The sequence below is a fragment of the Kogia breviceps genome, chromosome 6, assembly GCF_026419965.1.
Source record: "Kogia breviceps isolate mKogBre1 chromosome 6, mKogBre1 haplotype 1, whole genome shotgun sequence".
Classification (NCBI taxonomy): domain Eukaryota; kingdom Metazoa; phylum Chordata; class Mammalia; order Artiodactyla; family Physeteridae; genus Kogia; species Kogia breviceps.
The window spans coordinates 53,755,735-53,780,964 of NC_081315.1; the positions used below are offsets into that span (position 1 = coordinate 53,755,735).

General features: G+C 38.5%; 1 protein-coding gene across 6 annotated transcripts in view; it reads left to right on the forward strand.

The window, feature by feature from the left end:
• SLC4A4 (solute carrier family 4 member 4) overlaps positions 1–25,230 on the forward strand; it is a 354,105-nt gene that overhangs the window by 153,436 nt on the left and 175,439 nt on the right. For 4 of the 6 annotated variants that reach the window (XM_067035812.1, XM_059067191.2, XM_059067198.2 and 1 more), the window contains exon 6: positions 3,901–4,080. In XM_067035812.1, coding sequence (XP_066891913.1) covers positions 3,901–4,080 — 180 coding nt within the window. The remainder of the gene's footprint in view (positions 1–3,900; positions 4,081–25,230) is intronic. The other 2 variants (XM_059067193.2, XM_067035811.1) reach the window with 1 other exon arrangement.

Genomic DNA, 25,230 nt, shown 5'->3' on the forward strand with positions numbered 1-25,230 from the left:
CAGAAAACTGTTTTAATTGGTGTGGGGGGGTTGCCTTTAATTAGGCTGTATCTGTGAGCATCTCCCCTTTCGAGCTCTTTTCTCATCTGTATAACAAGAGTTTGAACCTGATGCTTCCTGAGCTTCCTTTCAGCTCTGTGATCATCTTGAGCTGGCACTTTCTCTCCCAATTGGGTAACGTCTGTGGGATTTTGAACACTGAAGGCTTAATTTTAGTGTAGCTATGAAATGTTACTGCCTCCACTTTCCTTGAAGGGTTTTGTAGTTTGTGCTTAAAGAGATCCCTGTGGGCCATTTTTATGGAAACCTAATGAAGGGCATAAGCCACACAGATGTTATAACCTGTTCTAATTGGTGATTTCCAGACATTAGTAACAGAGGGCCGGCTGTGCATATATATGCATTGGTTTAAGATTACAGGGGAGGTCAAGAATAGAGGGAGACCCTGCCAGGAAGGGTAGATAAGAAACACTTTAATCCACAACCCTGGAATTAGAGTAGGAGTTTGATAACACTTGCAGCAGATATGCCAGAGCTATTTATTTTCATGGTTCTTCTGCAAAATGGACTTTCCACTTTGATTAAGACTTAAAGGGAAAATAGGTTGTATTCAGTAGCACTTAATTATTTTACTGTGGAACAGAGGGTTAAGTATAATTACAGGATCTGTTCTGAGAGTTTTACTGAGTAAGGTTTGTGTAGTTAAAAATACTCAGAGCTAAAGGCCACTCTCAAACCAAAACATTCCTATGGGAGAAACTCTTCCTGCTTTGCCCAGGCTCTCTACCAAGTGGTCCAGTGTTATGTGACATTTATAGCATCTGTGTAAGGCATGTGATGGAAAATCCTGGATTCAGCCTCTACTTGGCTCCCAGGTAGTTGATTGTACACTGTGTGAATCGTCAGCTTCTGGCTGTGAGACCAGTTCCATGACTGCTTGTTAGACAGATGGACTAATGAGAGGTGCAGTCATGCCCAAGCAAAGCCCCTTGAACATCTGTAACTTCACTTTACGAAGAGATGGGAATGTTTGGGAGATGCTGTTATCCTATCAGTATCCATCAATTTTCTTTCAGACTTTTGCAAAAGAAGAGCTTTTGTTCTCTTCTCCACTTTTGTATGTGGAGGATTTTGCACAAGAGGAAAATATTGACGTGTGTTGATGCAGCCGTGCGCCTGAACGGATGGGCCTGGGGGCTATTGTTCTAGTTCTCTGCCAGGGACAAAGCTCTATCTGCAGACAGTGAGGTGTTGTCCTGCCATTGCATCTTTATTATTATTATTATTATTTAGTTAGTTTTCGCTGCATTGGGTCTTCATTGCTGCACCCGGGCTTTCTCTGGTTGCAGCACACGGGCTCAGTAGTTGTGGCACACGGGCTTAGTTGCTCCGTGGCATGTGGGATCTTCCCGGACCAGGGCTGGAACCCGTGTCCCCTGAATTGGCAGGCAGATTCTTAACCACTGTGCCACCAGGGAAGTCCCCTGCCATTGCATCTTGCACAGATTCTGTGATATTTTGTCCTGTGCTCCATTCTGGACAGTGGATATGTCAACCTGTGGTGTGACGTTAGAGGAGACTCTTATGTCATACTGCTGACATGCTGATTTGTGAGAAAGAGGACTTCTTGTTTTTTGTTAGAGTAAAACATGTCCTTCAGCAGACCCACCCATGGAGAAATTTCTGTGAAGCACAGTCATCCTTTCTACTTAGAGAACCATTCTGAAAAAAAGAGCTCATAGAAATTTTGGTGGAAAGATTTTTCTAAGACTATTCTATTTTATTATTTTTTATTGAAGTATAATTGACATATACAATATTATATTGGTTTCAGGTATACAACATAGTTAATTGGCATTATTATACATTATGAATTGATCATCATGATGTCTAGTAATTATGTCACCATACAAAGTTATTACAATATTATTGATGATATTCCCTATGCTGTGCATTACATCCCATGACTTATTTATCTTATAACTGCAAGTTTATATCCCTTAATCCCCTGCATCCATTTCACCCACCACCCTCACCTCCTCCCCTCTGGCAACCACTAGTTTGTTCTCTGTATCTTTGGGTCTGTTTCAGTTTTGTTTCTTCATTTTGTTTTGTAGATTACACACATAAGTGAAATCATTTGGTATTTGTCTTTCTCTCTCTGACTTATTTCACTTAGTGTAATACCCCCAGATCCATCCATGTTGTTACAAAAGGCAAGATTTTGTTCTTTTTTATGGCTGAGTAATACTCCATTACACACACGCACACACACACACACACACACACACACACATATGTATATATCACATCTTCTTTATCCATTCATCTATCAGTGGGAACTTAGGTTGTTTCCATATCTTGGCTGTTGTAAATAATGCTTCAATGAATATAGGGGTGCATATTATCTTTTTGAATTAGTGTTTTTGTTTTCTTTAGCTAAACACCTAGAAATGGAATTGCTGGATTGTGTGGTGGTTCTATTTTTAATCTTTTTAGGAAACTCCAGTACTGTTTTCCACAGTGGCTGTACCAATTGACCCCCACAGTGTAGGAGGTTTCCCTTTCCTCCACATCCTCACCAATACTTGATATTTGTTGTCTTTTTGATAACAGCCATTCTGACAGGTGTGAAGTGATATTTCATTGTGGTTTTGATTTGCATTTCTCTGACGATTAGTAATGTTGAACATCTTTTCGTGTGTCTATTGGCCATCAGTATGTCTTCTTTGGAAAATGTCTATTCAGATCCTCTGCTCACTTAAAAATAGGATTGTTTGTTTTTTTGATATTGAGATGTGTGAGTTCTTTATGTATTTTAGATGTTAACCCCTTATTGGATGTATCATTTTCAGATATCTTTTCCCATTCAGTAGGTTGTCTTTTTGTTTTGTTGATAGTTTCCTTTGGTGTGCAAAAGCTTTTTAGTTTGATGTAGTTCCATTTGTTTATTTTTGCTTTTGTTGCCTTTGCCTGAGGAGACAGAGCTAAAAAAATATTGCTAAGACATGTCAAAAGAGTATACTGCCTATGTTTTTGCCATGAGTTTTACCGTTTCAGGTCTTTCATATACATCTTTAACCTATTTTGAGTTTATTTTTGTAAATAGTATAAGAAAGTGACTTAGAGCTAATAGAAATTTTAGTGGTTTTTTTTTTTTTTTTTTTTAGTAAGACTAATATATTAACATTTCTAGAAAATTCTGATCAGGTTATACTTTAAAATGACTAATAGAATATATTGGAAAGGCTTTAGTTGGATCTAAACAAGAATAAACCTCCCTTCTTAGAAAGGACTGAGGCATAATTTTATACTTTAATCTTTCTTTCATTGGATTAATTGGTGTTCAAATAACCTGGTATGGTATTATTTTTCTTTACTTTGTCCTATTATAAAGAAAATATAACATTACAGAAGAATTTGGGAAAACAGATTTAAAAATCAGTAATGTCGTGATGTTAAATTTTGATATTCTCTTCAGGATTTTTTCATATCATTTATATTTCTGGCACAGTTGCTATGATAGAGTACATGAAAATTTCTAATCTTACTTTTAAACAAAACAATTGGAAAATATAAATTACTTATTGTGTTACTAAGAGAAGAATGTGATTAATGTGAATTTACTACTAACTGGGGTTGAAAAAAATTTACAAGACGGTTCTTCCTCTCTAAACATGTAATTAATACCAGAATATTTATAACTCTCTCTTTAATGCCAATAGCACTGTACCCTGTATCTTTACCTTCACAGATAGTGGAAAGTTCGAAATTTGGAAGATAAATATATTGATATTAAATTTGAGGATGACATCCATAAAATTACAGTAAAACATGAACTTTGTGGTCTTGTGACTGAGTTTCATTTTTTGCTTTTGTTGTGCTTTGTTTTTGTATCAGAGATGATTGTTGACCATCAGATTGAGACAGGCCTATTGAAACCTGACCTTAAGGATAAAGTGACCTATACTTTGCTCCGGAAGCATCGGCATCAAACCAAGAAATCCAACCTTCGATCCCTGGCTGACATTGGGAAGACAGTCTCCAGTGCAAGTAGGATGTTTACCAACCCTGATAATGGTAATGCAGGGGCCGCCTGGCTGCTGCTCTCTCTTACCTGCCTCACTCACCTTTATTCCACCTCCTGTCACCTTTATTTTTTTTTTTTAATCCCTCTTCTTATTTCTTCTTTTCTCAAGTTCATATGCCACAGCCATTTCATAATGACACTTTTTATCCAATTGGGCAGGTTTGCAGACCTGTTGAAAAGATGTCAGCAGTTACTGTAGGCTGCAGATGCCAAGCTGCCTTGCTTGTTCCACACACATCTATTCTGATTGAGAGGGTTTGGTAATAACGCTATGATAACACTATGGTAAAACAACTGAATGTTTCCAGTGAATCAGCAAACTTGTAGATTATTGAGTACATCAAGGAACGTGCTTTTGACATGGTGACTTGTCAGAATTAGGAGGATAGACTACGATATGATACTCTGACATCGCATATCATGAAGTGTTTGCTTGGTACATGAGTTGGTGTCCAGCCTGTAAATGATCATTCATAAAAATAAGGTTCAATATTACTTTTACTGCTTAAAAGACCAATCTACTCTTTTGTTATATGATACTGATAGTTAGATGTGAGAATAATTATTCAAGGTAGGATATTAATCCCATTATATAGCAATAGGAAAGGCACTGTGTTTTATTTATACTCTCTTGCATTTACCAGAGTTTCTTGCAGAGTGTCTCTCCTCTGTATCATTGTCCTTGTTTTGAATAAATTTCATGATTTGGTGTAGTCTAAGGGAGAAGTTAATTTCCATGAGGTATGGAAAATGAAGGTGTGGGGAAAGAGTTGCTAAGCATTGGGCTGGTAAAACTAGGTCTCTCCCAGCCCACCCCAGTCATTTTAGTATTAAGAGAAATTAGTAGATAAGGGAGCTTCTAATTCATTGTTCTCAGCTGCACTTTCAGAATAACATAAAACATGTTGTCATGGAAAAGGTGGACTAAGAGAAGTGTATAAACTGAATTCTAACTCAGCCACTTCATTTCTGGAAATCGGGTTTTCTGACTTAATATTAAAATTAATGGTTGGCCGGGAGAGAGCTTACTGTTAGCAAACTTTGCAATATTTTGGAACCATTCCATGTAGTTTTTTTAATGAGTGTTTAGTCATTAAACAGAACCAAATGAAAATTTCAGGGTTTTTTGTTGGTTTTTTTTTTTTTTTTTTGCCATACGCGGGCCTCTCACCGTTGTGGCCTCTCCCATTGCGGAGCACAGGCTCCGGACGCGCAGGCTCAGCGGCCATGGCTCACGGGCCCAGCCGCTCCGCGGCATGTGGGATCTTCCCGGACCGGGGCATGAACCCGTGTCCCCTGCATTGGCAGGCAGACTCTCAACCACTGCGCCACCAGGGAAGCCCGAAAATTTCAGTTTTATTGAGTGACTTTTATATTGATTTAATTGCAGCTCTAAGTTTTGTTTTGAAGCACAACAGGTTATAAATAAATAATTAAAATTAAAATATTCTCTATAAAAAACATTCACAAAAGGAAGAATCTAATCTAGAAAATTCCTGTGACAATTTGATGGTTCTGCCGTTACCTGGAATATTGAAGCTGACTGGAAATGTTTTGATTTTTGTGTATCTCTTGTTTTATTTATTTTTAAAATAGCATTTTGAAGAGTTTAATGCTGGAAATGTTTTGTGATAAACAGTTTGTTAAAACTGACATCACAAATAATAATTTTAAAAACAACTCACATTTTTAAAATTATGGCATTTAAAGTACATGTCTGTTTTTTAATATCTTTATTATCCTCTTTCTCACATAAAATGAAATTTTATGATTTGGAGACTTACTTTTTTTATCACAAAGTTGGTGGTAGTATAAAGAAGCAAGAAAGTGCATTGTTTTCAACTGTTGCTGTATTTGCAATGAGAAGAGGAATGAATATTGTAGAGTGAGGGTACCTTCTACCAGTGTGGTGTGAGTGTGAGCTTCATTTTCACGGAAGTATAGGCAGAGGAGAAATTAGGAACAGATGGGTCTTGGAGACCAGAATCTTGTGCTTTAGGGGAAAGCATTTGGACATGGAATACAACTAATGAGTTGATATTGCTCGGTCATTCAATCATTGATCCTATCAGTAGATCTTTGTACTTCAGAGGAAAGTTGAAATTGCATTTGTCACTCACCTTTTCACATGTGAAATGCCATAGATGCTGTGCAGAAGCAACTAGGAAGCAACTAGGAAGGGCAGGCAGTTCCTTTTCTTTCTGACTCTTCAGCTGATCAGCTTACACCCTACAGCATGGAATATGATTATGCCTTTTGAAAGATGTTATTGGCATTTGTGTTAACTAACTCCTTTTAAATATCCAGTGGCAAGATTTGGCTTTGAGAGATTCTATAGTAATGAGTTTCATGTGCCTCCAAGTTACATTATTTTAAAGTATCAGATGGGAAATTTTTGGTTTTCTAAAGGCACTTTTTCTTAACTTGAAAGTTTATACAGTTAGAAATGTTCTTAAAATAAAATTCTAAAATAAAAAATTATAGAACTTTTGCTACTACTTTAATAAATCAGAATCATGTATCTATTGTAGTTGAAGCTCGATTCTAATATCCCCATGTAAAAACCTAGATAAACTGAAGTCACCTTGGTTTTCTATCACAGCCTTAGAAAATAGACTCAGGATGATGCCAGCCTTAGTTATGATAGCAACAATGCAATTAATAGCTGAAATCTTTGGACATACTGTAGAATTGGAAATTTTTTCATTCCCCAGTAGTGTGCTACCTCTTACATACTCACTAGAGCCAATTGCTATCGGGAATTTTGAGGGCTGGTTGTAAAACACAGCTACTATTAAAAATTAAATTACATAAACATACACAGTTAGATAATATTATTAAAAACAATGGTAATAAATACTCAAAGTTCATTATCTCCTACTTATTTTACTATAGGTTATGCTCTTCAGGTTATTTACATCTATTGTGTCTGTGTAGTCAAAATGCTACAAAATAGTGTTCTGCTACAAAATAGTGGGAAGTAGAACACTTCTTCCCAACTCTGTATTCAGGGACTCATATTGGAAGCTTGGACTCAGTCACGATGGTAGTATTACACCATAGAAATCAGCAAACGCTACAAATCAGGACTTGGTATATTGTTTTGTCAATTGTTTCTAGACTTAAAAAAGGGATAGAGAAAATGCTAATAATGCAGATTAAACTTTTAAAAGTAGGTAGTGTCTATAGCTATTATCTTAGCTTGGGCTCCTATAGCAGTGTTACCATAGACTGCTATAAATGCTTAAACACAAGCATTTATTTCTCATAGTTCTAGAGGCAGGGAAGTCCAAGATCAAGATGCAGCAAATGTGGTTCTTGGTGAGGGTCCTCTTCTTGGTTTGTAGATCACCTTGGTCACCTTCTCATTCCATCTCCACATGGTAGAGAGAGCTCGATCATCTTTCTCCTGTTTCTTCTTACAAGGGTGCTAATTCCATTCATGAAGACTCTGCACCCAAAGCCCCACCTCCTAATACCATTACATTGGGAGTTAGGATTTCAATATATGAATTTTGGGAGAATACAGAGATTTGGTCCATAACAGCTGTTAAAATGTGAGTAACAAAAAGAATTGAGGAAATATCCTTTCAGTATTCAAAAGATATTATCCAATTTAGTGAAGGAGTCACCCACATCCTTGATGATTGAGTGAAGTCAATACACTCATACTTACACATATCTTCATTGTTTCACTTTTGTCTTACTCATTAACGTATATGATAATGGATGTTCAATGTGGATGTTGGACCTATGCTTGTTTGCCAGCTGAAACCATAAGTTGGCTACTGATAGAAGAGTTTGGTAAAAATCAACAAAAGCTTTCTGTGAGAATCAACTGGCTGTAAGCAATTTACAGTGGAGCATTGTGTATTTATTATTTGTACGTGTGCTGCACATCTTTTATGGCAGTAAAATTTACTACACAAACACACACATACACACACACACACATTTTTCCACCAGAGAGCTGGTTTTCAAACATTTACCAGCCCACGCACTACAGCCCACCACTGTCTAGCCATGGCCAAAGGTTAACTCTAATTTTTCGGGTCTTGATATGGCTTTGGATTCCAGATGATTTAATGATTTTGAAAAGAAATGAAAAACATTTTTATTTTTAATAAATCAGGGAAGAATCAGGCTAGCTTCCAAGATCTTAATTATTGTGAAATTGCCACTTATCCAAGACATCTGTGAATTGTGGTGGGCGTGTCTGCCAGGTACTAAATTTTAAGCAAGTGCTGTATTTTCTCAATATAGTAATTGAGGCATTTCTATGGAGTTAGTGTTGCAAGAAGAAATTAATGAAGTTTTCATTTTCTCTGGTGTTAGACTTTTGTTTACCTATTCTCTTTTTCTTTCTCACTGTTATTTTAGGTTGAACCATATGAAATTGCCATTTTTGTGGGTAAAATAAAGTTGACTATCGGCAATTTCATATGGTTCTACTTAATAATTTGGTCAGAATACTCAGATAATAGTTCTGTATTATTTTAGTTTACTATGAAAGAATAACATTGAAGCCTAGGAACATTCCTTGGTAGTATTTAAAAATCAAATAAGATGTATTTAGTTTATGTTTTATTAGAAAGTGAAAGTAAAGTTTATACCTAATTGGTATTCAGTCAATAAATTGACAATGTTACCTGATAACTCTGTTTTAAAAAGTCATGTTTTATACGATTATCTGATTTTTAAAAGTATCATTTACCATTTAAATGGATACTTCTGATATGCATTGTCTAATCTTATACAAGATGATAATACCCAACTTAAGGACCAAGAACCTTAATTCGAGTATTCGGCTTTCACTCCCTTTATGGAAATTTGGGCAAAGCCATTATGAATTTGTCCCTGGTCTTTTCCTGGCTTCATTTTTTCCCCCCTAGACTATCATAAAAATCCTTTCCTTCCGTGGTCTGGGAGTACAGATGCCCTTTACTGAGAAGTGACTTTGGTTATCCAACTGCATCTAGACTATGAATTTCATTTTGCCCAATCCAATTTTATGATGCCAATATTCATTAGTTTTTTCAGCAAAAAACTGGAAAGGTAATTTACTACCCAGTTTCTATGTTTGTAAAACAGAGATAATGAAAATTAAATGAGATAATAAATATAAAATGTTCAGAATGGTAACTGTACATAGTAATCACTCAACAAATAATACTAATAATGTAATAAGTTTAGGCACAATTAAGGAAGAAAAATCTCATATTGAGTAAGAGTATTTTCTGGAATGATATTTGCTCTGTAACTTAGAATTTTGGAAGAATCTCATGGGTATAGTGCTGATTTATTTTCTCTGCCCTTTGATAAGTGATACCAATACCATTTCATTAGCAATGGGAGAGGAAGAAGCCCTTTCTCATCACAGCCCTCTTACAGAATAGTCTGTCCCCATCATTGATTTTCCTCTTTGCTGGCTATCAGGGAAACCCTAAACCACACTGAGAATTGAAGACTTATAGCCGCTGCAGCAGGTGGATGAGGATTTGGAAAAGGTGGCAGCTCCAAGCCAGGGCAGCTGGCTCCTAGGCCTCATGCTGCTTCCTCCAGGCTTTCTCCTGGTGCACTTTGGGCTCTTCTGTAGTTATGTGGACACAGGGCCTGCTCCTGATTGAACCTCCAAATTTTATCTGAATTGACCACTTTCTCTTTGTCTATCAGGTATGAGAAATGCAATCTACTTGCTCCTGCCATTTATTGCCCACCCTTTACTTTCTCCCCAGATTCCTCTTTTCAGTGTTATCTGCCAGGCAGGATACTGCTTCCTAATAACTCTTTCCCACACTGCTGTTTCTGACACCTTTAGGTATTTTAAAAAGTGTAGTCTACTGCTGTTACCTATAATAACATAGATAGTGGTTAGCAACATAGAACAAACAATGAAAAGAAATCATTTATTTTTCCGTTAGTAGTAATTCTAGGTCCCACTGAAATGTTAGTAGGATTAGCTAGGCTCTTGCTGCTTTGCACCCGATTGGAGGTTAGGCATATTCCAGCTATGTGGTTTGGGTATTAGATCAAGCTGTCTAGATACTGGCATGTGGTGGATCTGGCTGGGACCATCGCCAGGTTTGGCAGCTTTCTCAGTCACTTTAGACATTCTTAGCTTTTGTCTGGGTTTTGGATTCCAGTTTACCCCGATTGTTTCTGGCTGGTTATTATACTTTGCAGTATCCCTTTCCCCCCATACCCTTAAATTCAGACCTGCTCCCTGAATCAGTGGGTAAGGCAGACATTTCCCTAACTTCCCTCAAAGATTCTGTTCCAGAAGCAGGTCACTGTGCTTCTCCAGTTCTGAGACAGGTCAGCTGACAGGCTCACATCACCTTCAGAGGAGAGCCATCTTCCCAGGTGCCTTTCTGCGTATAACCAGCTCTTTCCAAAAACCAGCAGCACACATCCATCTGTTTTGTTCAGAACTCTAATTCTCCATTCATTTGCACAGCACAGATGAATGTCCTGGCTAGAATTCAGTGAATGACCAAGCTCTTCTCAGTCTTAGGTTAAATGAACCAATCCATGGAAAGTTTCTAGAAAAATGTCTGTATAAAAGTATTCCTTGGGCTTCCCTGGTGGCTCAGTGGTTGAGAGTCCACCTGCCGATGCAGGGGACACGGGTTTGTGCCCCGGTCCGGGAAGATCCCACATTCCGCGGAGTGGCTAGGCCTGTGAGCCATGACCGCTGAGCCTGCGCGTCTGGAGCCTGTGCTCCGCAACGGGAGAGGCCACAACAGTGAGAGGCCCGTGTACCGCAAAAAAAAAAAAAAAAAAAAAAAAAAAGTATTCCTTAATAACTGTAGTATTTCTAAATCATCTATCAGATACCATTCTTATATTTTTTCCTTTCCCCAGTTACTGAACTTCCAAGATTTTTAATGTTCAGATCTTTAAATAAACAATAATACATTTTTTCTCCAAGGGTCATGCCCTTGTAGTATTTGCTAGTCTAGTCTGCTGTTTATGGCAATGAAGAGTCAGGCTTAAGAGATATAACACAAGTGAGTATTTAGTTTTTGATATTGAAGGCCTACTTTACAATCTTCTCCTTGAAGACATGGCACCACTTTTCCAAAGGCTTCATTCTAATCCGGGAGTAATACTTAGTAGCAGTATGAGTTTGAGCAATTTAGATTATCTCCTTGAGCCTCAGTTTCTGTATCTGTAAAATAAGGGTATTAATGTCTTATTCTATGTATATAACCAGGAGTAAATGAGATACCTTTGTGAGAAGTATTTATTTATTTATTTATTTATTTATTTTGCGGTACTTGGGCCTCTCACTGTTGTGGCCTCTCCCGTTGCGGAGCACAGGCTCCGGACGCACAGGCCCAGCGGCCATGGCTCACGGGCCCAGCCGCTCCGCGGCATGTGGGATCCTCCCGGACCGGGGCACGAACCCGCGTCCCCTGCATCGGCAGGCGGGTCTCCAACCACTGCGCCACCAGGGAAGCCCTGTGAGAAGTATTTAATAATCATGACGTGAGATGTCATTGTAAGGAACAGCTATTATTCAGAAATATTTTAAGTGGAAAATTTAGTGCCTTTCAGATTTAAAACTGAAGACAGAGCTTCAATGCCCCACCATTATTTTGTATTTTCTCATTTTCTGTGTCTTTTAATTATTTTCCCCCACCACTCCATATATGAAAACATTCTTGGAGTTGTATTTTTAAAACAGCACTACTTTCATTATCAACTTTACAGAATCCAAATAGTACATAAGGAGGTGCCACTCATGGGCTTTATAATATTTTTAACTTAGATTATAAAGATTGATTAGTATGTCTGAGCAATGACACTTCTTAGCTATCAATAAATGATATATGTATAGCAGGACATTGCCATGAAATAAACATATTTTAAAATTTTACTAATTGCCGGTCTGTTTTACATAACCAGGGTCTGTGATGGAGTAAAGGAATGGAATGATTCTCATTGTCGTATCTTACCACACATGAATATTCTCATCTCCATTTCTTTCTTTCTCTTGAAAAGAGCCCTTAACTGATTTTCTTCTGCCAGCTTCGAGTAAATCTTCTTCCAAGGCTTGAGATCCTTGACAGAGCTGCCCTTGTGAAGTCTTGCTTTTCCCAGACTCAGCTTGTTGTGAGAGCAAATAAGAGGGTAGGTGTAGATCCTACTCCCTGCCCTGGTCTCTATGAAAGAGAAATAGAGAGGAGAGGAGAGGGAAGGACAGGAAGACATGAGGGATGAGGGAAGACAAAATAGAGACATGAGATGTGAGCACTGTGGACTCTTTCCCATGTCTTCCCGTAAGAAAAAAGGGGGAAGAAAATCAAAGTCTTCCAAGAATAATAAAGCATGCCTCATTTTACTTGAACCCTGTTTCAGTATAAATACAAAGGACAAAAAGGAGATTTTTTTCAGGTTTATGAACCTGATTTCTTAAAAATCACATTTTGATATTAAAGTTGCATTAAATTAAGCCAAGGTTGCTGTCTTTCATGTTTTCCAGCACCCTTCAGGATGTTGAACAAAGGAAATATCGTTCCATCAATGGTTGTAGTAGTAGTAGCAACAACAATAATACCTCCCATTAATTGAGCACCTGTTATACACCAGGCATTGTTTCCTGTGATGTTTCTGATGTTTCTATATCATTATCTCCAACTGCAGATGAAAAACCTGAAGCTCAGAAATGTAAAATAACTCACCTAAAGATAGAGAAGTAGGGGAACCTAGTGCACTTGATAACAATACTCATATTCAACTACAGTGGTAATGAGCTTCCTCAACAATAATTTATTTCCCACACATCAGTGATTCCATGGCTCTTACTTTGTGTAACCCTGTGTTGTTGAAGGGCTTTGAGGTCATTCTGTGTCTAGGCAGGAATCCATGCCAAACACGGCAGTTGGATGTCTTTATTGGCTTTCTAAATGGAGATTTCTAGGCAACATGTCATGTGTTTACAGGTGAAATATTGCTAAACTCCTGAGTTAAATTTCTTGGCTAAATAATGGTGTGGAGTACATAGTAGGTGCTGAATAACTATTTGAACATACAACAATGACATCTGGAAAGAGTCTTAAAATTTTAGTACGAGTAAAATTTTTTTTCTTCTTAATAGGATTGCTAAGAAAATGGTTTTTTTGATAGGATTTTTTTGTGTTTTTTTCTTTTTGGTTTATTTGCCTGATTCAAGTAGGGGCACCCTTACTTGAACAAATTTAGGATTGACGGTTTTGAAAAACCAGTTTCTACCTTGTTTATGCCAGAAGTCAGGCAAAAGTGATTTAAAAGAGAATATGTAAGATAGTAGCAAAGCTATTTATTTTGTAGCTTACGTGTAGAAGAGGTACAGTGAAAGCATAATTTGGAAAAGGCTTACACAATATATCATTACCATGCTATAATCATAGAAAGTTTGGCTTCATGTTTAAGAACAACTTTTCAACATTTTATCTTTGGAGTAAATTTGTGAAGAGAAGAAAAGCAGCATGAAAAGGTTACAGAGTTTGTATCTCTTCCCGCACAGAAGTACACAGAGGTCTAACAAATCAAAATGTTGGAATTTGCCAATATGAGTAATGGATGCTGTGAGCCTCCCAGTTTTCATGAGGGTAAGCAGCCAGATGGCTCCAATCAGCTTTACTAAAACACAGGTGCCAAGTCTCTATGGGCAGCTTCGTTTTCATGCTTGTCTTTGGAGCCAGGTTCTTTGCCAGTGTGTGCCAGGCTCCGTTCCATTGTCCCCTTGATGGTGAGGCTTAGCATCAGCGGAGGCTGTATATGCAAAAAGGAGTTCCCAGCTTTAGTTCCCAACAAATAACGCACTGACATGTTGGCGGGGGGAGTAGAGGAGAGAGAAGCTGTTGGGGAAAGCCAGTCATCAGCACCCGAGTTTTGGAGCAGCTGCTGACCTCTTGTACTCATTTTAGGAGCAAGCCATGGTATTGGTGATAGAATTTGGGTGGCTTTGTACTGTTCAGCAGCTGAAGAATGTGAAGGCTCTTTTGAGTTTACTTTGCATTCCTAACCACCCTCTGTTCTCACTGATCTGGAATTTTAGTTGGTCCTTGCTTGGTCCCAGATAAATGGCTGCCAGTTGCCCAACCTCTTCCATTTCCTTTAGCTAAGCCTGCAGGAATATTGGCTCGCTAAGCAGGTCCCTCAGTTGTCAAAAGAAATAGGAGGTGAAAATTGGCCCGTATGATAATATATATTTCTAAATGCCTCCCTCTTAACAAAAGCAATTTTGGAATAATCTCAACTGGTTCATTTCCCTTTTTCATTTTTCTTAGTGCAATAAAAACTTGCAAAGAAGTTCAATTATGGGAAACAAAAATTCAGATTGCAAAGAAAAGACATCAGATTTGCCTCAAACAGGTGCTGGCACAGATGGCCCGCTCACAAGTCCTGGCTTTATTTACAGCTTTTAAACACAGACAGATAAATTGACAAAAATGTTTCTAGAGTTTATAATGTGCTGAATGCCTAAATTTGGCCATCAACTTACATTAATTTGTAATTGATTCAATTTAGAACTTGACCTCCCCAGTCACCAATAGCCTTAAGAGGACTATTTGTCTGCCCTGTCATTTGCACACTTGTGTCAATAGATAATCTTTGCTTTCTGTTGGATATGCTTTGTTTGTTGCTTTGATCATTTAATGACTATTTTATTAAGGGGAAAAAAACTCTCTCAAGTCAAATTGTATGTAGTCTGATGGTTAGTTATTTCCAACCTCATTGTTGTTCCTTGAAGGATAATTATGCTGTCTGTCTTACCAGGAGTGAGGCGTTTGATGAGAATAGCGAAACAGATGACATGAAACCCAAATGGAACTATCTTCAGTCTGAAGTTGATGGTGTTCTCCAGTTGATTAAAAATATCATGGAGGCACCATGCTGTAAATTTAGCCTACATCATTATCCTGTCTCTGATGTGGTCTAACATTTGGCATGGGTACACCACATATTAAAATTATAGTAAAATTAAGTTTTAAAGGGCACCAGAAAATGAGAAATAACATGCATTTCTGAATTGGTTTGTATTAAGATTGATTTATCTATATCCTAGTCTCATGTTCCTGAAGGGCTGAAAAACAGGAAGCAAAGGGAATTGAAAACCAGTTCTGCATTCATCAAGGAAAATATTTCCACAGTCAGAGTATGAAATGTTGCTTTCTGTTTTGTGTACAAGATCCATGAAAGGGTCTGTTGGGTAAATCACTAGAAAGCGCCTTACTAATATAACACCCTGCTCCCGTGCTTTACAAAAGTGTGTGTAACTTCCCTCTGTGTGTGCTTATGTGGTGCAAGATTATTAACAGTCTTGATCATACATCTTGAGATTAGTGTTCATTATGTAAATCTTTCCTCTGGATATAATCTATGTTTTGTGTGTTAGAACTTCAGGGCAGATCATCCACTGGTACTTGGGGAACTATGATGATTGAATGTAATTTGTTTTAGGCTTTTAAATTCTGTGTTGGGATTTGTTCCATCTAAGGATGCAGGGTCATGGGAGGGGGGTGTGTGTCAATGTAATATGTCATTGTTCTCCTTTAACCTGCTTGTGTGATTTGCTTTAGTATTTTTTTCTTCTTAATTAATGCTTTCATCCTCATCCTTGCTGTGGCTGCTCATGTGTCCTCCTTCTCCTCCTGTCTTCTGCTTCTGACACTAAAGCCCGCAGCCCGCTTGAGAACTCAGTGCCCTGCCTAGCAACCCGCACCTTGGACGATGACCCCCGAGTGCGGCGCTCTCCCAGCGTGGGATGGCTGAGTAAGTCAATGACCGGGAAAGGGCAAGGATGCTGGCAGTGGTGGGTGTGGGAGGGCACGAAGATGGGGCTCATGGTTACTGAGTGAAGGGCATCCTCAAGAATGCCTGAAAGGGTAAGGCTCACAGATTCCTAAATTCACAATTACAGATTCGTTTCTTCTGTTAGCAAAGAGGACAGTAATAGTGTATTCTCTGGGTGGTCTGCCATCCTGCATTAAGCTGAGTACCTTGTAAGGCAGTGGGAAGAGTTGGAGACTAAGGGTTGGGCTTGGCGCTGCCTCCACAGAACACTTACAGAACCTCAGCTTCCTCGTGGCGGTGGTGACGCCAGATCTTCTTACTTCAGAGGATTGGGAGGAAGATCTCTTAAAGATGAGGTCTCTGCAGGTGGTGTGAAAGCATTCAGATGCTGGATGAGAGGAAAAACTAAGTTCGTGGTCTAAATCTCCCCTCCCCCCCAGTACCTGTTAAGTGACAAAAAGGCAGTAGGTGCTACAGACAATGAAAACGTAGCATAAGATAGAATCTTTATTTTTTATAAAATAAAGAGTTTTGTTAAAGAGACAAGATTTATATACCTAAAACCAAAAGAGAAAAGAACATGTACCAAAAATGACATGAACTTCCCCCTAAGATTTCCAAGTGATTATATGTGATATAAATTTATTTTAGTTGTGAGGAAGCCTGTTCATGGTGACATCATTAGTCTTTTAACTTTATTATTACCTTTCTTAAAATTAACCTATTGATTTAGCTTTTAACTATTTTTGCGTAAGGAAATTTCACTTACCTGGGAAGGTGTTTTTCTCAGATGACAATGGGGGAAGTTTTAGTTCATCCTAAAATAGTGTTCGTTTTGCTCCATTCTTCCAGGGTTTTCATTGGAGTAAATTTGATGCTTTTAGAAACTGTAGTTATCATCTCTGTGTCCCTTAGAGATATAAATGTATGTGCTGCTTATTACTGCATGCCAGGCACTGTACTAGGCACTGGGTATTTAGAGATGAATGAGTGAGTCCCTGCCCTCAGTGGAGCTCCCTTTTTAATGAAGAAGGCAGGACACGAGGGATAACAATTTTATCAAATGTTAATAATAAGTAAAATGACTGAAAGTACACACACACACACACACATATACACATACAAGATTATAGGAACATCTGCTGGGCCTGGGAGTTGTGATGGTAGAAGAGGCTTTTGGAGGAGATGATCTTGGGGCTAAATCTTAAAGGAAAAGTAAGAATTTGGTGGCAGGAGAATGGGGGGGGGAGGGCCACTTATTGAACTACTAACTTTGTAATTATTTCTGCTGTACAGTAGGTCTAAGAAGCTTGAATAATAATTTTGTCTTGACTAATGATAAGAGTTGCAAACATTAATTCATCACTTTTTTGCTACAAACCCTGAGCTAAGTACTTTATGGGATACCATTTAATTTTCTGAGCAATCCTGTGAAATGGCTATTGTTATCCACAGTTTACAGATGAAGAAATGGGGCTTAGAGAGGTTTAATAACAGATCATTAAGTGTCTTGGGCAGGACTTGAACTTCATCATGTAGTAGTTTCATCTATAACTTTGACAAATAGTGTCTTGCTGAAGTTAAAGTGTGAGAAACTCACATGGTTGCATTGCCAGAAAGATTTACTCACCTTGCAGTGAACCTTCAGCATTCACATGATTTTCTCTGCAAAAATCACCCATTTCTTTCAATAAACTTTTTTCTCAGTGGTGCCTCTTAGGGAAAAAATAAATTCAGGTACAAAGTTTAGTCATTGGAGTTAGGAGTCAGGCAGAACTGGATTTGAATCCTGCATCTACCACTTACTGGCCTCTTCACTTCGGTCAAGTTACTTCTCTACTGGAAATCTGGGTTTACATAAAACCCAGCGGTAAAACTGGGTTAATCTTACCAACATAGGATTGTTGTGCGAATTAACTTAGAAATATGTAAAGTGTTTAGTGTATTGCTCAGCACTCAGTAAATCTAGCATTTCCTGTTATTAGGAAAGTGCTTATAGGAATTGCTCAAGAAAATGTAGCTGTTGTTATCCTTTTAAAGTTTTATTTATTCCACGTCAGACATCTAGACATTGATATACTGTTGTGGATAAAGTATCAAGGAAATTGACCAAAATGTTCAGTTTGTTCATGTTGTGGAAATATGGCACCTATTTGGAAATTAACTTAAGATCACACCCTGGGCCAATCCTTCTAAGAAAACACATTTTAGTCATGAGAGATGATTCTTCTCATTGTCTATTTATATGACATATTCTCTCCCTAAACAAACGACTTTGATGTATCATCTTAGTCACCTCCTCCAGGGCTCCCTATTACCTATCACATCAGTTCAATAAACTTAATATACATATATAAAATAATGAAGATGTGCAAAGTGGCGTTAGGTCCTGCTGGTCCTACCAACCTATTCCTCATTTTCATCTCTTCTCAGTATGAAGCTCTAGTCTAAGCAGCTTGTCCTTTTTCTTTTGGCTTGTTTTGTGGGTGTCTTACTTGATCCCTTGGCCTTTCCAAGAACACCTTTTCAAGTATGCCCATGCAAAACTATTCAGTAGAGCCCGAATGAAGTCCCATCTCCTTTATAAAATTGTTCTCATAAACACAGAAGATCTTTTCAGGTCCTAAATTTCCTAGTTCCTATTGTCTGTGTCTCACAGTGGAGGATTTGCTATATGTTGTTTTATGTTGCCATCTGATGTTTCATGACTTATATTTTTTTCATTTCCACTGTATAGAAAATCTCCTTTAGGTCGGGAGCCCGATCTCATGCTTTTGTGTCTCTTCCAGTGCAGTGTAGGTATTTGAAACATAGGAGTTGTACAGGAAATATTTATTAATCCTTGCCACGCTATCATTTCCTTAAAAACAACCGACAGCTCAGTTTTCTTTAAGACCCATCTTGACCACAGTAAACTATTAACCAGAAGTCAATATTGTTTACCTGGAAAAATTATTTCCCCATATTTCTGCTCACTGCAGTCTGATGAATTTTGTCATCAGTTTATTCTAATAGTTAACATAGAATTATTTTTTCAGAAACACCACCCAAAATATCACCTAAAAAACAGGTTTATGGACAAGGTTCCTTATCTTTTAGTATTCTTAGCAAGATATTTTCAGACTTAGTGTTAACTTGAAGTAACTACTACCTCTAATAAGCTACATTTAAAGTTGCTTTGGGGGAGTTAGCTCTCACCATTTTAACATTGTATGCTTCTTATCTTAGTTGTCACCTGAAGCAGATGTGAGCTTATAGCTCTTATCCATTTCAAACACTGCCAAGGTATTGAATTAGAAGTTGGAACAAAACCAAAAAATGATTTCCTCTTAGAGATCTCACTGGCACGTCTAAAACCAGTCTGGGCCACTGAGAACAAAGGAGCTTTTACCTCTACTTTTCAGGACAAGTTAATACCCACCTAAATGCTTTGCCATTATTAGAGCGTAGGTGTGTGCCCTATCTTGGTAGATCCAGAATGGCTCTTCACTCTGAGTGCTAATCTGTGAATTCAGTTTGACATCTAACAGCCCACATCCTCTGAACCCTTACAAAACACTTGTGTCCTTTTGCAGCTATTGGCAGTGGAAATCAGCTGCTTCAGACTCTTAGGTCTGAACTTCAAAGACGAAAATGAGGTTTAGGGGTTTTTTTCTTATCATCTTCTGCACATTCCAGCATCTGTCATCCCTTTGCTTTGTATAGTGTCTTTCTGTCTAGTTTGTAAATCTACCAGGCAGGGACCCCCTGGCCAGTTCAGTGTATTGTTTTGTCTTGTAGATACTTATCCGGTGTGTGATATTATTACTATCCCAAGTATTAATATTAGCTAGTACTATTTTTTTTAAATGAAACCACAGTGGTATAATTCTGTAGATTCTTGTTTCATCTTACAACCAGGTTACACAGTTAACATTAGAATTGAAAGAACTGAAATTCAAGTGGGACTCTTTTGCTTTAGGGAAAAAAATTTGTTTTTTTTTCTTTTTGGGCATTTCTGGAATTAAGCAATTCAAGTGTTTCAACTGTTGGAAAGTTTACTGACCCAGTAAAAATTATAATTTTCTGTGGCTCAAGAGTTTTCTTAAAGAGTACTGAAACTTCTTTAGGAGAGTCTTGAACCCAGAGAGTTCACTTTAACACATTCAAGTCAACGAATGTTCCTGGGCCCTTCCATTTCTAGTTCCATAGTCCAGTGGGAGAGAGAGGTGAGGGAAGTTCACAGCTGACAACAATTTGAGAGAGGCAGAGCCACCGGAAGAGTATGAGAAGGGACCTGTTTGTCTACAGCGTGTAACAGAGTAGCTTACATTATACTCTCTGAAAATGCTTATTAGAAGAATGGATAGTGGGGCATAAAAAAAATTAGGGAATTAATTCTTCTCAGAGGAGGTAGACTTTTCAATGGGCCATAAAGGGTAGATTGTCCTTCCATACATGGAGGTTGTAGTAAAAGCAGGAATGAGACATTGAAAGGTAATACCAGGCTGAGAGAAAAGTACACAAGCAACTAGGTTGTTGAGAATAGAGAAGAGTTTGTGTGACATAGAGTCAGTCAACACATTTAATTAGCAGAGAGGGCATAAGAACGGAACATGTGGGTGTTAAGGTGGTGAAATCATTAAGCTGTTTTGTGGAAGGTCTGTGAACGTGTTTCAGCAAGGAGGTAGTTTGGTCAGAACTGTGTATTAGGGAAATTAATCTGCTGGGTGTTTCAAATGGGTTAGGAGGGGGGAAAGGCTGGAGGTAAGGAGAGAGTTAGGAGGTGACTGTAGGAGACCAGTTGAAGAGAATGGGCATCCAGGCTAGGATTGTGCATGTGGGAATGGAAAGGAGGGGATATTGCAAGACGTGTTGTAGAGACGACATCTGCAGGAATTGGCACCCATTGAATGTCAGGGGACGCAGAGTAAGGAATCCAGGATGCCTCAGGTTTTGAGCTTGCAACCAGGGAGATGGTAGGAAACCCGTCATAGAAAAGGGTGATGGGGTTTACAGAAACAAGACAGTCCCTATTTCTGCCCCTTTCATGCCTGCTGGGACCATCTTTGAAGATCCATTTGACTAGGAGATGGTTAGATTATGTATCATGGGCCAAGACTCTTTTAGAATTCTTCTTTGTTAGCACATTCTCACCTTAGTTTGGGGGATCCAGTTAAACCTGTCTTTAGGGTGTAGAATGACCACCACATCACAGCTCTCTTTAGGCAACTCGTGAGTATAGATCATTTTCATCTTGATTCCCAGCATTTCACCTTCCATCCCTGTGTCCAAGATGTGGGCTTGTTCTTGATTGGGAATATTATTTGGGTCATTTATTGTACCATTCTCACATACATTTTTTTGGCCTTTTAAAGGGCAAAAAGGAAATCCAAGTATAACTTTCAAAATTTTCTCACTATAGATTTTCATAGTGAAAGACTATGAAAAGACTGTAGGAAATGAAATCTTTCAGCAACCTGACATCTACCTTCAGACTTTTTAGTTAACATAAGACATTCAGAAAACTTATGTGGTATCCAAGAATAAATTATAACATTCTTCAAATACAGACAGTCCTAACCACTTTAAAAAAGGGGGTTTTAGTTACTATTTATCCTGAGCTTCTGAAAGAGGGCTCATTAGTTATTTCATTGTTATCTAATATGGTATTTACAGCAGACTAAAGTATATGCTGGCTCTAGAAGTTATTAATAGAAAGAATCAAGGTGGAGAAAGAATAAAAACTTAGAAATTCTGTTGTATTTCAGAGTACTGGGAACTTGGAGGAGATTTTAAGAGGCACAGATTTCGAAAAATTGTGACCATCTGCTGGAATTATGAAATAGAGTTTTTTTTCCTCAGCAAGGAGAGCTTGGGATTTGTGAGCATTCAAACTTGTTTTTGGCAAAATGGTGGTATGTGGAATATGTTCACAATGGAAGTCTTCTTCGCATCACCAAATCTGTGCCTTTTCCTGACTTTCCTGTCTGTTACCATCTTTCTCCCTCCTTTAGACTTGGAACCTTAGAGTCATCTTTGATTATGAATTCTCTCTACCCCTCCACCCGCAGTGAAGGACTAAATCTGTTAAATGGTACGTCTGTCATGTTGCTTGCCTCTGTCTCCTTTCTGGTCTTACTCTCATTGCTTTTGTTCAAGTCCTTATTTCCTCTTGCTTGGCCTGTTATGTGGGGTCACTGCTTATAGCTGGGCACAGGCAAATGCATCCTATACTTTGCCTTCCAGTTAATCTTTTCATTCCTGGCTGACATCCTCATGTGGAAATGGTCAGTGGCACCTCAGTGCATCTCAGGTCACATCCAAACCCCTGGTCCTGGCACTCAAGGCCCATTGCATAGTGACCTAAAGTTCAGGAAGCAGCATCTCATGCTGTTGTATTTCCCTTTATCTACACTACATTTCAGAAGCTACTTAACCATTATTTGAAGCTGCTGAATATTTCCCTCTGTTAGTGTCTTTGCCCTGAACAGTCTCTCCACTTGAAATACTTTCCTTTCTTCTGAGACTTTCTGTCAAAATTCTGCCAGTTGTTCAAGGCCGACATTCTCCTTGAAACATTCCCAACTTGAGGTACTCCCTACTGACCTTGAATTCTGAAAGCACCTTTTTTTGCACCTCCTCCCATGACCTTTATCTCATTCTGCTTTGTGTTGTATTGTGTGGGTACATCCTATTCCCTCTACTAGCTATACCTTTCTTAAGCAGGACCCGTGTCGAATTGACTTAGGTATCCTCTATTGCAGGGATGGACAATTAAGGCCTGTGTGACATACTGTCTGGTTTTGTAAATAAAGTTTTATTGGAGCACAGCCATGCTCATTAGTTTATGTATTGTCTATGGCTGCTTTCATGCTACAGTGGTAGAGCTGAATAGTTGCATCAGAGAATGTATGGCCCACAAAGCCAGTAAATATTTTAATATTTACTATCTGCCCCTTTACAGAAAAAGTTTTCTGACCAATTATACTACAGAACTAGTTCTCAAAGTGGGGACTGGGGACCCCTGGGTATCCCTGAGACCCTTTCAAAGAGTTTGCAAGGTCTTAGGTTTTTTTTAATATCACTCAACAAAAACAGCATATCTCAACAGATTGAACATAGAAGCAGACATGAGAATCCAGGTGTATTTTCATTAAGCCATACATTCAAGAGATTTGTAAAAATGTGAAACAATGCCATTCTTTTTGCCAAATTTTTAGTTTTGGAAAATAGTTATTTTTCATAAAATACATTACTTATGTTAATGTGCAATGGGTTTATAATGTTATTCTAAATTAATAAACAAATATTTTTAAAACTTTATTTTTAATTCCTAACATGGTCTAAACCAGATAAACAAACACTCTTAATTTTTGGGTCTTCCTGACCTTTCTTCACTGCTTTCATGACAACTAGTAGTCAAGGTGGGCTGGATTTTGCTAACCCCAAACATCTCAGTTAACACCACAGAAGCTTCTATTAAACTACTACATGTTTAATGTGGAACTGTGAGAGCCATGCTCATCATCCTTATACAGGATCTAGGCGAACGGAAGCCTTCTCTTGGTTCATGGTTCCACAATCACTGTAGCATGGGAAAGAGTTAAAGTGGCTCCTGGCCTGCCTCAATAACTTGTGTCCAGCAATGACATGTTATTTTCACTCACATTTCATTCACCAAAGTGAGTCATATGCCCACACCTAACTTCAAAGAATTGTTATCCTACCATGTGCTCAGAAGGTAAAGATTCAGAGATATTTGGTGGACAGCACCAATGGCTCCCACCCAGTTATAATGGAAATTGTAACCTTGACTTCGGAGTGTGCCCTTCTGGGCAATGCTGAGAACCATGTGAATCTATGCAAGGCCTGTGTGCAGAAAATACTCTCCTCCTGCATGCTTGTGTAGATGGAAGAAGAGAGCTTTTCTCATAGTGAGGAAGGACTAGGGTTACCAATTCAAGGTCTCCCAAAGAACTGCTGGGGCTGTGGTTTTATGGGAGATTCCTGAGATTAGATGGGATTAATTTGAAACTGATGGAGAGCCTTTCATGCAGATGTATAGTAAACCACTCTTATTAGACCAAACAATGTCTGGATTTAATACTTGGAGACCACTGAAGATCTAACTACTTGAATTAGTGTGTCTGTCCACATGTGAGTGAGAGAGACTGAAGGAAAAGCAAATGTAATATTCTAGCTGCAGATGTCAATTTCAAAGTTAATAATGAAATTTCTTCTTGGCAGCACGTAGTAGAATTTTACTTTGATGAAAATTACAGGCAGAATCTTCAGTAATAATGGCTTTTCTTTCTGTGGTAAACTGAATGTTTATGGTGTTCAGAGTTGTCCTGGTAATTTAGGTCCCAATTCTACTACTCTTAATGCATCCTCTCCCCCTCAGGAGCCCCTCTTCCATCCCTTGTCAGAGCAGAATTCCTAATCATCTTGTACTCCTTCTTGTCCTTCATCCTTCACCCCTTCCTATTCACGCCTGCCTTTCCCTGACTCCATTACAACTGCTTTACTTTGGATCCTCATTATCTCTTGCATGAACTATTTTAATATCCTCCTCCTTTCCTAGCCTTCATTCTTACCCCTTGAACTCCATCTTTCACAGCTGCCAGAAGGACGTATCTAAGTCACAGATGCACACATATCACTCCCTCCGCTCAAAAAACATTCGTGGCTACTCCCTATTTTTTGTACACCCAAGCCCAAGCGCCATAGCCTTGCTCATATTGAGAAGGTCAAGCCCAAGTTCTCTAACCTGTGAGATGCTCCTTGAATCGCTCTCTGCTTAACTCTGTAATCATCTCTTGACATTTCCACTCTGGTACTACCAGCTCAAGTAATATTTGGATTCTCATATACTTAGGTTGCATGCCTTTCAGTCTTTCTGTTCCTTATTCTTACTGTTGCAGCTTCTCCCACTTCTCTAAATTTAATCTATCCTTGAAGCTCTTATTTCCTCCAGGAGACTCTTTCTCATTTCTCTCTTCGTCTTTCCTCCCAGCAATGTGCCCCTTCCTCATTTCTGCTCTCATACTCCCTGCCATTACTTTATCACCACACCATAGTACAAATATATTTCCTTCATGGTTGGCAAAGTGCTCAAAGAACCTGAACCACATCCCATTCATCTTTCAATCCCCTCTGCCAAGCACAATGTTGCATACTTAGTAGAGGATTAGTAAACATTGGACTGGACTCATTCATCCACCCAGCTCTTGCCATGGGTAAATTATTTGCGACCCATACACTGTCAGTCACACTTGTATCTCCTTTGTCCCCGTTAGGTTGGTATGGGCAGGATATGCTCTTATCCTCTTTAAGAGCTTAGTCGATCTGAAAACAAATAAGAAAGGAAATAG